The sequence below is a fragment of the Notechis scutatus genome, chromosome 4 (genome assembly GCF_049901735.1).
Source record: "Notechis scutatus isolate UNSWTSFEM ecotype Mainland chromosome 4, rNotScu1.2, whole genome shotgun sequence".
Lineage (NCBI taxonomy): Eukaryota > Metazoa > Chordata > Lepidosauria > Squamata > Elapidae > Notechis > Notechis scutatus.
In genome coordinates, this window is record NC_142012.1 from 10,644,504 (window position 1) to 10,656,475 (window position 11,972).

At 37.1% G+C, this 11,972-nt stretch overlaps 2 protein-coding genes across 4 annotated transcripts in view; one reads left to right on the forward strand and one right to left on the reverse strand.

Moving 5' to 3' along the window:
* Nucleotides 1–11,972, reverse strand: part of PAQR3 (progestin and adipoQ receptor family member 3) — a 360,815-nt gene that overhangs the window by 310,253 nt on the left and 38,590 nt on the right. The window lies entirely within an intron of this gene.
* Nucleotides 1–11,972, forward strand: part of BMP2K (BMP2 inducible kinase) — a 57,509-nt gene that overhangs the window by 22,241 nt on the left and 23,296 nt on the right. For all 3 annotated transcript variants that reach the window (XM_026676451.2, XM_087962752.1, XM_026676452.2), the window contains exons 5-10: nucleotides 2,539–2,660; nucleotides 3,674–3,755; nucleotides 4,413–4,545; nucleotides 5,846–5,949; nucleotides 7,162–7,241; nucleotides 11,190–11,347. In XM_026676451.2, the coding sequence (XP_026532236.1) occupies nucleotides 2,539–2,660; nucleotides 3,674–3,755; nucleotides 4,413–4,545; nucleotides 5,846–5,949; nucleotides 7,162–7,241; nucleotides 11,190–11,347 (679 nt within the window). The remainder of the gene's footprint in view (nucleotides 1–2,538; nucleotides 2,661–3,673; nucleotides 3,756–4,412; nucleotides 4,546–5,845; nucleotides 5,950–7,161; nucleotides 7,242–11,189; nucleotides 11,348–11,972) is intronic.

Here is an 11,972-nt window from a genome sequence, read left to right on the forward strand (position 1 = left end):
TGGATTAGTTTATTTATTCATTCATTATCTTTGCCTTAATCTGCTTATGGCATTATTTAATACAGTTTTTTAGCTTTTACTATCAATATTTTAATTCTTGTATAAAATGGATGATATATAAATGTTTCAAACAAACAAATAGAGTCTCAGTATATCCATGTTTTCTTTCTAAGTTCAGAGTCTTAATCAAGCTGAGATAGATGGTGCCTTTAAAAAACCCTGTTATTACATCATTTTTGGTTGGTTTGGTTTGAGACTTATGCTCAACTTGCTGGATGAGATCTAAGAAATTATCTTAGAATAATTATTTCTTTTTCATCCTGGCTCCTTAAGTTGAGCTGGAAGTTCAGTTGAATGGAGTTCGAAAAGAAAGAATAGTTTGAACTGCTGTTTTGAAACAGGTAGTAATATTAATTAGGAAAGTCTTGTGGAAATATTATAATCACTATTTACCACTTTTCAGGTATGTCCTTTTTGTGTAAAATGCTTGAAAATTTTGGGTTTACTGTAATGGATTACTTATGGGATAAGATTTTATTTTATTTTTTATTTTTGGCTTACAGCAAACTTTAATTTAAACCCTGATTCCTTTTTTTCAGTAGTTTAATAGATTGGAAGCCAAATTGATAATAAATTGGGTATGATTATATTTGTGGGTTTACTGTTAAACAGTGGTATTCAGAGAAATTCTGAAATAGCTATAGCTTATATTTTAAACCTCTGGAGCCCAGGGAAGCCATTTTTGCCTTCCCGGAGGCTTGAGGAAAGCCTCTGGAGCCCAGAGAGGGTGAAAATGACCCCTCCCACCGTGGTGCAGGAAGCAGAATAGGCCACACCCACCATGGCCACGCCCACCCAGCAACCGGGCAGAGAACCGATTGCTAAAGTTTTTGAAGCCCACCTCTGGTTGGAAGGGATTGTAGAGGTAATCTATTCCAGCAAGAATACATTATGAAACCTATGGCATCCTGCCCTTTTTTCCCACTGAAATTTACCACTTTCTGAGTCAGGCTATTCAAGGCCTCTTATTGTTAGTAAATTCTTCTTTATGTACTGTGGTAGTATCAAGTATCCTCTCCACACACATATGAACTGCATTCAGCACCAACCCTGTCAGATGCTGAGCAACACATGTGAAAATGCTTCTTCCCTTCCTTCTTTAAACTCACAATTTAGTCTTCTGTAAGCTGAAACAACACTGTGAAATCTACTCAAATTCTATATAACAATCTTGTAAACAGTTTCAGAGTTACTTGGAAAGTCCCACAGTCAACAAGCATTAAAGAACATATACAGATGCATACATGCACTTCTAATCTTTGTAAATAATCAATAACATAAACTTTAACCTTAGAATCTCTACTGATTTGATTTGTTTAACTGGCTCTTCTGCAGTTTTTGAGTTTGAGATCATGTGAAAACAAAAGACTTAAGTTATTTTGACTTGCTATAATTTTATGTTTTTGGTGTTATACACCGCTCTTAATTCTCTCTTATGTTCTTGAGTAGATCACAATGCACTTAAAACATGCAAATGTAGGACATACTATTTGGGCAGCTAAACTTAGATAATAGCATTGCACTGTCTTTGATAAGTATAAAAGTATTATCTTTAGTAAGGAGGAGGCTAGTTAAGAGCTTATATATAGGGACAGAGATATTAAACTGTGTTCAAACAGATTAATACATAACAGAAGTAGACCAACTTGTACTTTCTAAAGCACAGCCGCAGGCTGGATGTGGTTTGTGGAAATTGCTATTCAATATTTATTTTATTTCATAGAATAATACAGTTTGGAATGGACCTTGGAGGCCCTCTAATCAAGTCCTCTCTGCCCACGGCAGGAATCCTTACGTCATCCCATACTGTCCAACATTGTTTGGAAACCTTCAATAACAAGGCATCCATGACTTCAGAAGACAGGCTGTTTCACTGGTTAATAGTTCTTGTAGTCAGGACATTCCTAGTTATTTTAAGTTTGTATCTACCACTGTATCTCCCTCCATTTATTTACAAAATTTGTAGAATGCCCAAATCGGATTGACTTTGGGTAGCATGCATCTCAGTAGTTCAACAGTACAATAATTTCAATAAATTAGAATAATAATAATGATACTAGGTGAACAAGTGAGCGTTCTGAAGTAGTGCTGAGAAAGGATAGCATTCTAAGAACGTGTAGGATAGAGGGGGAACCATGCTTCCAGGAAGAGCATATTCAGTAAGGACTTCTACTGAAAAGATCTGCCTCCTGATACATAGCCAGTCTTCTTCATTTCTTTTGGGGGCAGAATGTTTGGCAAGCTGATTGCAGGCTGCTTGTTAACTCTGTTATATATGGAGCTTTACTCTTGCGGTGTGAACTGTAGTGCATGTTGTAATACAGTGTATAAATCTTTACTTGGGGGAATTAAAGTAATAATAATATTTAGTTCTTCATTCTAACTCAAACAGCTAAGTGAAAGTGCTTGAAAATGATTAGAACTATATTTGGTGTTGGTGTGTGTTTTTGTTGTAAATCGATGTCTGTTTTCTTTTAGGTTGAAAACCTTTTATTGAATGATAGTGGGAACTATGTCCTTTGTGACTTCGGCAGTGCCACTAATAAATTCCTTAACCCTCAGAAAGATGGAGTCAGTGGAGTTGAAGAAGAAATTAAAAAGTAAGTTTAGTTTACTTTACTTTATTGTCATTGCACCTTGTACAATGAAATTAATTGCCATCTTCAATGCACACTATAAGTGTAAACATAAAACACAAACACACATCCTTCACATTCTATACAATTGAACGGAAAACCCGATATTGCATTAATATTAATTAAGTTGCACATCTTCAGGGAGTAGTTTTCTGCATCCTAACAGTAACAAAATGCACCTTTAGAATGTTTGGAAATCTCAGTGTCTGCTTTAATATCACGATGTTTCAAAAAGAAATAATGTATCCAAACAGTGGCAGATTAAGTCTCACTGGTGCCCTAAGCACTGACAAACTACGTAAAAGTTTTTGTGGTGCCCCCTTTGAGCTTGGTGCTTAGTCTGCTTAATGGCTAATACACCACTGTATCCAAAGGCTCTGTTCTTTAATTGGATGAATTTCTACATTTAGAAATCTGTTATAGGTAGTCCTCATTTAATGAACATTCATTCAATGGCCATTTGAAATTACAGTGGTGCTAAACAAATAGCTTTGTTTTTCAGAGTTACAGCCACTGAAGCACTTGTCTGCATTTACAATTCCAGCATGCACTTCAACTGTCCACCCCCCCCCCCCCGCTTCTCTCCTCCATCTCTGCCCCTTTGGCCACTCTGGGTTCTGTGACCCCCCCCCACCACCACTCTTGCTGCCCCCAGCTGATCTTTGGCATCTTTTTCCTTCTGCTGTCTATGTGGAGTGCCTTTGCTCTTTGCTATTGTGTGTGCACCCCTCAATTGCAAAAAGCTAAGCCAAACCATCAGTAATCAAGACATTTTATGTGCATATCCAGGTCTGATTTCTTTATCAACCACCCTGAGAAAAATGAGTGCCATCATTTTTTTAAAAAATAAAATAAATAACACCCTACCTTAAAGTACTTTTATGAGTGCAATAGCTGTCTAGTTTGGGTTTGTAAAACAGTTTACACTAGTCATATTTGTGCTTGATTAACTTTTATCCTAAATTATTTGCCTTAAGGTATACCACATTGTCATATAGAGCTCCTGAAATGATCAACCTTTATGGAGGGAAAACAATTACAACCAAGGCAGATATCTGGGTAAGATAAACAGTTTTGTAAGAATTAAGAAGAAAGGTGCTGACCAAATCACTATATCACAGGAATCTAGAAGTAGCCAGGCTCAGGTTTACTGTAATCTTTCTTAATTTCAGTGAGTCTGCTGCGTGTAAATGTCTGAATCCAACTCATATCTAGACAATTGATAAAAATGAAATGGGTGACATTTTTAATCTGCCAAATTCAATGTAGAACATAATTTTAAAAGAATCATATTTATTTATTTATTTGTTCTAATGACTAAATTTATAGAAACAGTTGATTGGATTTAATCCATAACATTTGGAAACTATTTACCACAATAGCACTTTTACTAGAACAAGTGTACTTTGAAGATGTAGAGGTGAAATAAATAACCATCAGAATAAATTGTCATTATGCCACAAGCAGCAAAAAATCAAGAAAAGTATTTTTAAAATGAACAAATTTGACAGAATTATAGTTTAGGAAAAGTTGCTGCTAAATAATACTAAATTATCTTAGTAACACAACATGTTTTAAAAGTTTTATTATTATATCTAGCAATTGTTCAATATGTTCAATATGAAATTGTGATAACAAAACTTATTGCAACTTTTGAAGTAGAGTCTGCTGTTTATAGTTCAGTTAATACTATAATGATGTCCTTTCTTTTAACAGGCCCTTGGCTGCTTGCTGTATAAACTTTGCTTTTTCACACTTCCCTTTGGTGAGAGTCAGGTTGCTATTTGTGATGGAAGCTTTACCATCCCAGACAATTCACGTTATTCTCACAGTATGCATTGTTTGATAAGTAAGTAACTGGTACATTTTATCAACTAAACTTTCTATGTGAAACTAAATTGCTACATGTAGGCAGAACATGTTACTATCACGACTTTTTAAAAAGAAATAATGTGTCCAAAGGCTCCGTTCTTAAATTGGATAAAGTTCTACATTTAGAAATCTGTTATAGGTAGTCCTAATTTATTATACTTAGATTTCAATGGCTATTTGTGTGTAATCAGACTTCTGATTCCTGTTAATACCTTCTTTTCTCTTCCCCCTTCCTCTTTAGGGAAAGTTATTGTTGCAAATATAAATAGAAAAAAATATACAGATTTGTAATTTTAGCTATATTGGAATAGCAGCGTTCTTTTGGCTCTCTAAATTTATTTTGACATTTTATGACAGCATTGCTAATTCTGAACAATGGCTTACCGTAGTTAATGTAATCTTTTGTATATGATTGATTGCCACCCATAAAATAAGTTTAGAAAGTTCTCTGGTCCCTATCAAGCCACTTTTCTTTTTTAAAAAATGCAGTTAATTTATAAACTGAAAAATTACAGATATATGAAAAGTGATACTTCATTTTTGTGTAGGCTCACTTTGCTTTCAAACTAAAAAAACATTCACCTACTAGAGTGTTTATGCAGGGAATGGTACTAAAATTTTTGATTATCTGTAGCTTAATCCTGGCCAGTACAGACGAGACTAGTTTGGGAAGCTAAAACATAATAGGGTTAAGAAGTAAAGAATCTCAGGGAAAGTTGCTTCATCAAATATACATTTTGATGATTTTCCAGGCAGAATTGATGTGATGTTTTATTTGCCCGAGAATGACAAAATAGGAGATACAGCAGTCAAAAATACCTAGCCTTGGTAGTTTAAGGGTGTGGAAAGTTAAAATTGGTACCATAAATTAGGCCTGAAATAAAATTTACAGTGTTGCCAAATGGTGATTAAAATAATTTTTTGAGGCAGTTTAGAATAATTTAGCTGTTATGAAGGCATGAAATTAGCCAAATCTAATTTATAAAGAAAACAATCCTGTAGCTTTCTTGTAAAACTGGTACAAAGTTCACAGTGTAACGTATGGATAGATGTAAGAATATTACATAACATATTGTAATGACAATTAAGAGGAATCAATCCAGTCACTCTATTCTTTTAACACCCATACCTTGCTATGATACTTCTTTTATCTGTAAAAAGTAATGTAATTAGAACTCAGGGGTAACTATAAAATCAATTATTCACTCTTAATAGACTTGGTTGCCTTAATGACTTCTCACTTTTATGTTAATAATTTAATTTGCTGTACTCAACAGGATACATGCTTGAACCAGATCAAGAGCGAAGACCTGATATCTTTCAAGTATCTTATTTTGCCTTTAAACTTGCCAAAAAGGACTGTCCAATTTTAAACATGAATGTAAGCACATCTATATTTGTGCCTGTTTTGACACAGTACATCTTGTTCAGAATAATAAGTAGGAGTGGTAATCAGGTTTGCTTTAAAAAATATTAATTCATCTTCCTCTGTTGAAAAAAAAAATCCCATATCTTTTAGCAAATGTAGTATTGACAAGGGAAGAGTTTATTTTTAGAAGTTACTGAATAAGATAATGTATGCTTGTATTGATCGTAGCAAATGCGATATGCATTTTTAATGCATTTGACATATTACTTCCTGGCCTCATTTCCAAGATATGCTTGTGTCATTAAATAATTGACCAAGTTAAGAGCTATTCACCTGGCCTTGTTTCTTAACAACAAAAACAAAGTTAAAAATGCGGAATACTACTGTACAGGTGATCTTTGAATTTACAACGGTAATTGGGACTGGAATTTCTTTGATCACTAAGCAATGTGATCATAAAGCCACCTCCGTTGTCCTGCATTCTGCAGGCCTTGCTGCTCTCAGGTGACTTTCACCATCTTCTTTCCACTGTTGATGAGAGGTGTCTGGCTTTTCCTTATAGGACACAGCTGGTAGCCACGCCATTGCTTTTCCCCAAATCTGCTTATGTCATTCTTCAAATAGCACATACTGTTCTTGTGATACTTTAGAACGGGGATGTCAAATTCTCAAGGGCCTCAGGCTGGATTCCGCCTGCGGGGTGCTTAGATCTGGCCTGTGGGGCTGCCCTTGAAACAGCAAAGAACTGGTCTGCAGTACCTCTACCATAAAAAAATGGAGCTCCCAAGACCTCCCGAGCTCTATTTTCTCTGGCAGAGGGTTGCGGGAGGCAATCCCAGCCGAAAGCGGAGCACGGGAGCCCGTTTTTGCGGGCAGAGTTCTTGGCTGCCACAGGCGCCCCCGACATGAGTGATGTCAAGCTGGCCGCACACATCCTGGTCACACACACCCTGCCCCCCCCCAGGTCAAACATAATCCTGATGTGGCCCTCAATGAAATTGAGTTTGACACCCCTGCTTTAGAAGGTCTCGGAGATCTTCTGAAACCTCACAAGGAGGCTGCATCCCCAGTTCTCCAAATAGAATGGATAATACTGTATGTGGGTCTCTTTTTTTATTGTTGGTATGCAATGTGATTATGTTCAAGTTGGTGTGATATAAAACTTTTTCTATCACTATTTTTTTAAAAAAGCTATTAATAACCTGCTCACTTATTTTCTCCAAGAATTCTCCTCTCCCTTCAACTCTTCCTGAGCCATTGACAGCTAGTGAGGCTGCTGCTAAGAAAAGCCAAATAAAAGCTAGGTGAGTGCAATAATTGTATTAATAATTCAGTGCACTTTTTGGCATACTATTAAACTTCATCATGCAGAGCTTTGTCTTGCGGCCATAGATGCTCCCTCCTGAACACAATTTCCCCTGGCAGTGCTGTGAGTCCAGGAAAGCTCCTAGTTCCATGTAGAACATAGTTCTATTCAGAATCAGAATTGGTACAAGACAATGGTCAGCCAGCTGCTGAGTTTTTTAACCACTTGGCTCTTGCTTGGGTTGAAACCAAACTGGTTTCTCCACATATAATCCTTCCACTGCATTGCCCATTTCCCACTGGCTTCATGTAGATTTTAAAAGGGATGAAGCCTAGAATCCCCCATAATGAATTGACCCCCTTCTCTTCTACAACAATTGATGGTCAGAACCTGCCCACTCAGGAACAATGTTGTCATTACGTAGTGCTTTCATCCTTGTAGGTGGCCCTGAAGGATGGTGTAGCTAACAGTGCCAAAGGTTGCCAAATAGTCCCATAAAATGAAGACGGCCATGCTCCCTCCGTCTTGACTTGAATCTACACTGTGATAGTTCTGGATAATATGCTTCTTCCAGAATGTTTTTGTTGCTCCACTGCTTTCTTTTTTTAATATTAATTATATTAAAAGTTTTAAAGAGCATATTCAAGTAAACAAAAACTAATATAAAGGAAAGAAGAAAAAAGAAAAAGGTGCAGGAAAAAAAGATTAGAAATAGAAGAGAATATTTGTAGCTAGAGGTTGAAGTGCAAGGTCCTTGGTGCTCTTTGAGCTTGGCTGTTCTCTTGCAGACTTTTCATTACCAAACTAGGTAACCTCATCAGTGCTAGAAGGGAGTGGGTTTTGCTCTCGTGAAACTTACAGTTTTCTTTCCAGCAAATACAGGTATGATTACAAAGTTACCTCTTACTTTGTGGCTACAAAAAAGAAAAGCTCACTTTTTATCTATTTTTTCCTAATCTTCAAAACCACAAATCATTTGCGTTTTTTTTCTGTGCCGTACAAAAAAGTCTACAAGGGGATTTTCAGACAGCCCTAAATGTAGATAGTGGTTTGTTTTTTCCCCTGTGGTCAACTTAGCCTTTTCCTACAAGTTCGATTCCCTTCACAATCATTCCTCCATTGTGAGTGGTGTTGAATCTGTCCACTTTAGAGCATATAGTAGTGGTCAAATAGGTTGCTGCACCACTTTTCTCTTCAATGTGAAAGTTGGACATAGGATGAAATATTTATATCCATCAGCCTGTCCAACACTAATGGATTTAGAGCAGGTCTCTTAAGAGGGGGATGGATCAACCTCTTTTAAGATTGCTGGAATTCACCCCTCTCACAGAGAGACATTGACAGTTCCTTGAATCCAAGTCCCCAATCGTTTTATTTTTGGCTGTTTAACCTGGCAGGAGAGGGAAGATATCAAATCTACAAATGGGAGAGCTAAAACCGCAAGGAACCCTATGCCTTTTTTGTGTGTTCCACTGGTTTTAGAACTTTCCAGATAACATTACCAAATTCGATGAAGTTTTGGCTGCCAAGCTTCCAAGTTCCAACTCAGAGTGAATATGAGTGATTTTATTTATAAAAATGCTACTCATTAAAGTAGGAAGGCATGATTTCAGCCAGTGAACATTCTGCAGATGCAATAAGGGAAGAAACTAAATTCTACTCCACTGCCCTTAGCATCGCCGAGTAGCAGGCTTGTATTTAAATGCATCCCTGTGTCCAGACATGTTATCTCCTCATCCACCAGCACAGTATTGCTCCAGGCATCTTGGAGCTCCCATATTTTCCTCTGCCTTTCCCTCTTGTTCTCTTGCATGTATGTAAGAAGAGAGAAAGGGTGGTTGAGACAAGGATTGTCCATTTAAAGAATAATCTGGTATATTTATAAGATCAAATATTTGCTCTTGAATGGTTTCCATTGTTAATAATTTGATTTTGCATCTTTTAGTGCAATGGTTTATTTTTTGTAAAAACTCAATTATCGCACACTAGGGCAAGGGTCTCCAGCCTTGGCAACTTTAAGCCTGGAGGACTTCAACTCCCAGAATTCCCCAGCCAGCTGAGGAATTCTGGGAGTTGAAGTCCTCCAGGCTTAAAGTTGCCAAGGTTGGAGACCCCTGCACTAGGGTACATTTGAAGGTAAACTGAGTGGTACGATCAGGATTCCAAGTCATTACTGCATGTTTTTTTCAGAGAACATATTACACAGGCGCCCTCTTGTGATAATTGTGAAGAATAAATATACAATGTATGTATACATATACACACATGCCCTTAAATATACAGTACACGTGTATGCATGCACATGGACACACTGCCTCCAAATGGACAATTTTGAAGGCCTAGAAAAATATATAAAGATGTTTGTGTATTGCATAATTTAACTAAATTGAGATGTTTCTAACCTGTGGTTTTTATGTGTTTTTCTCATAATAAGGACTAGGGGTAGAAGCCAGAACACTTTTCTGTTTTAAAACTCTCTCTCAAACTGTTCAGAGTAAAAAAGATAAAAAAACAACACAAAAACAAGCAGTAGTAAAGAGTTCTCTTTGTCTCTTGCTATGCTTCTTAACCAAACATGATACATATTAATATAACAGGATGCTGAAAAGGGATACAGAGATGAAATTATCTAGGCTTCCCTTGCCAGACTACTATACTCTTTTTGTGAAACAAAGGCTGGTGATAAGGATTATTCTATCCCTTCAACTGTAATTTCTTGTTTTCATGGCTCAGCACTGAGACACAATAGGCTGGTTATGGGTTGAAGAAACACTTATTTCCATTCACACTTTCTTGGTCTCATAGAGGGAAAAATGGTTTTATTTTTATTTGTTCGAAATGTATAAGCTGTCTCAGGCAGCACAGAAACTCTAGGCAATGTGCAATAAAATATACTTTGAAAACGATATTAAAATGCACAAGCAAAAAATCATTAAGAACCCACCTTAGAGAACTGCGTAATAATTAGATAATTACACCTTGCTCACGACTTGTTGAAAAAAAAAAATCAGGTCTTTAAGGCTTTCTTAAAGGACAGCAAGGTTGTGGACTTTGGGCAATGCATTTCCAGCAAGTAGGGGTGGCCACAGAGAAGGCCCTCTTTGAAGTCCTGTTGCTTCTGGCACCTGCGATCCTGCTGGGTCTTACCAGAGGGATAGAAAGAGATATCCCGTAGATATCCAGACCCTCAGCCAAGCAGGTCTTAATAGATGCTTGAACTGTAGCCAATAGCAAACTAACAATCAATGCAGGTTGTGTAGTAGAGGTATCACATAGATCAGGGGTGTTAAACTTGTGGGCCAGATGCATCACACCCTGGCCACGCCCACCCTGGTTTTAGTGAAGGGGGGGAAAAGTTGCGATACGTCACATGACGACAATGTGCCGTTGTGAGTTTGACACCCCTGGCATAGATGGAATTAAGTCACCTCTGCCTCAGGACCAACTATAGTTTTTGGGTGGTCTTTAATGGAAGCTCTGTGTTCAGCAGTAGTCCAAATAAGATGCAACTGCCTATTTCAACCCCCCCCCCCACACACTCCTGGCCTTCTGGAGTAGCCTTAAAACCTGGTTCTGCTTGCAGGTCTGTGGCCCAAATAGGGTTGTCTATGCAGGGGGTGGCTGATGGGTTAGAGAAAAGATCCCCACCCTTGTGTTGCCAGTCCTCTTGGCTTTTGAGTCTTTATTTAATCTACCTTAATTTGTAATTGCTTTGTATTATGCTGTAAGACTCCCAGAGTTGTTAGAACTGTGAGATGTGTGGCATATAAAATACATAAGTAACTAAGTAACTAAATTAAAATTAGAAACATTCTGAGTTGGGAAGCTGTATTTGTCACTTCAGTAATATTTGTGAAATTCCTAGACACTTTTACCACCCATATTATATACTGTACATTGGTTAAAAAATATTATTACAAAGCTCCTTCTTAATTTCTTTCGTTAGAATAACAGATGCCATTGGACCAACAGAAACCTCAATAGCACCACGTCAGAGACCAAAGGCCAATACAAGCACTGCCACTTCTAGTGTACTTACAATTCAGAGCTCAGCCACACCAGTAAAAGTGCCAGTTCCTGGTGATTTTAACAATGAACACAAAGGTAATTTCTCAAACTAATGCAGTGAGCTGCAAAGAACTTCTTTTGGTAACGAGTAGAAATCATTGTTATTTTATTCCAGAATTAGAAGGCATCAGCAGTTGTAAATGTGTTAGAATCAAACAGTTGTTGGTTTTCCCTATGCTCAAAGGGATTTTAGCACAGTATGAGGAGAATTGCTACCACAGAGTTGTGAAAACATGTTATTGTTTTAAAAAGCAATGCATCTAGTTAAAAAATTCTTTGTAGCAAACAGTTTACTCATCCCAAAATAAATGTAGTCTTGTTAATATTTCAGGAGATAATGTTACATTTCAAATAATAAGTGAGCAACAACAGGGTTACGTTTACAGGAAATGTTCAATTGATTTTGATTTTTTGGTCAAAATGTTCTGTATTAAGATGTAAAATTTACTAGGATAGGATAGTTGAAAATTGTACCTATACCCTAAAATGTAAATGGTTCGTTAGAGTTTGTCAAGGCTTAGCTGAAGGAGAAATAAACAAAGCAGAGCAAGTAAAATATTCCGTAGAAAAGTGCAGCAGGAAAGGTTTGTTATTCCTATGCTAAGAGTATTATGGAGCTTGGGGATGGGCCGTTGGAGTCATGAGGAAAACATCTGTTAAA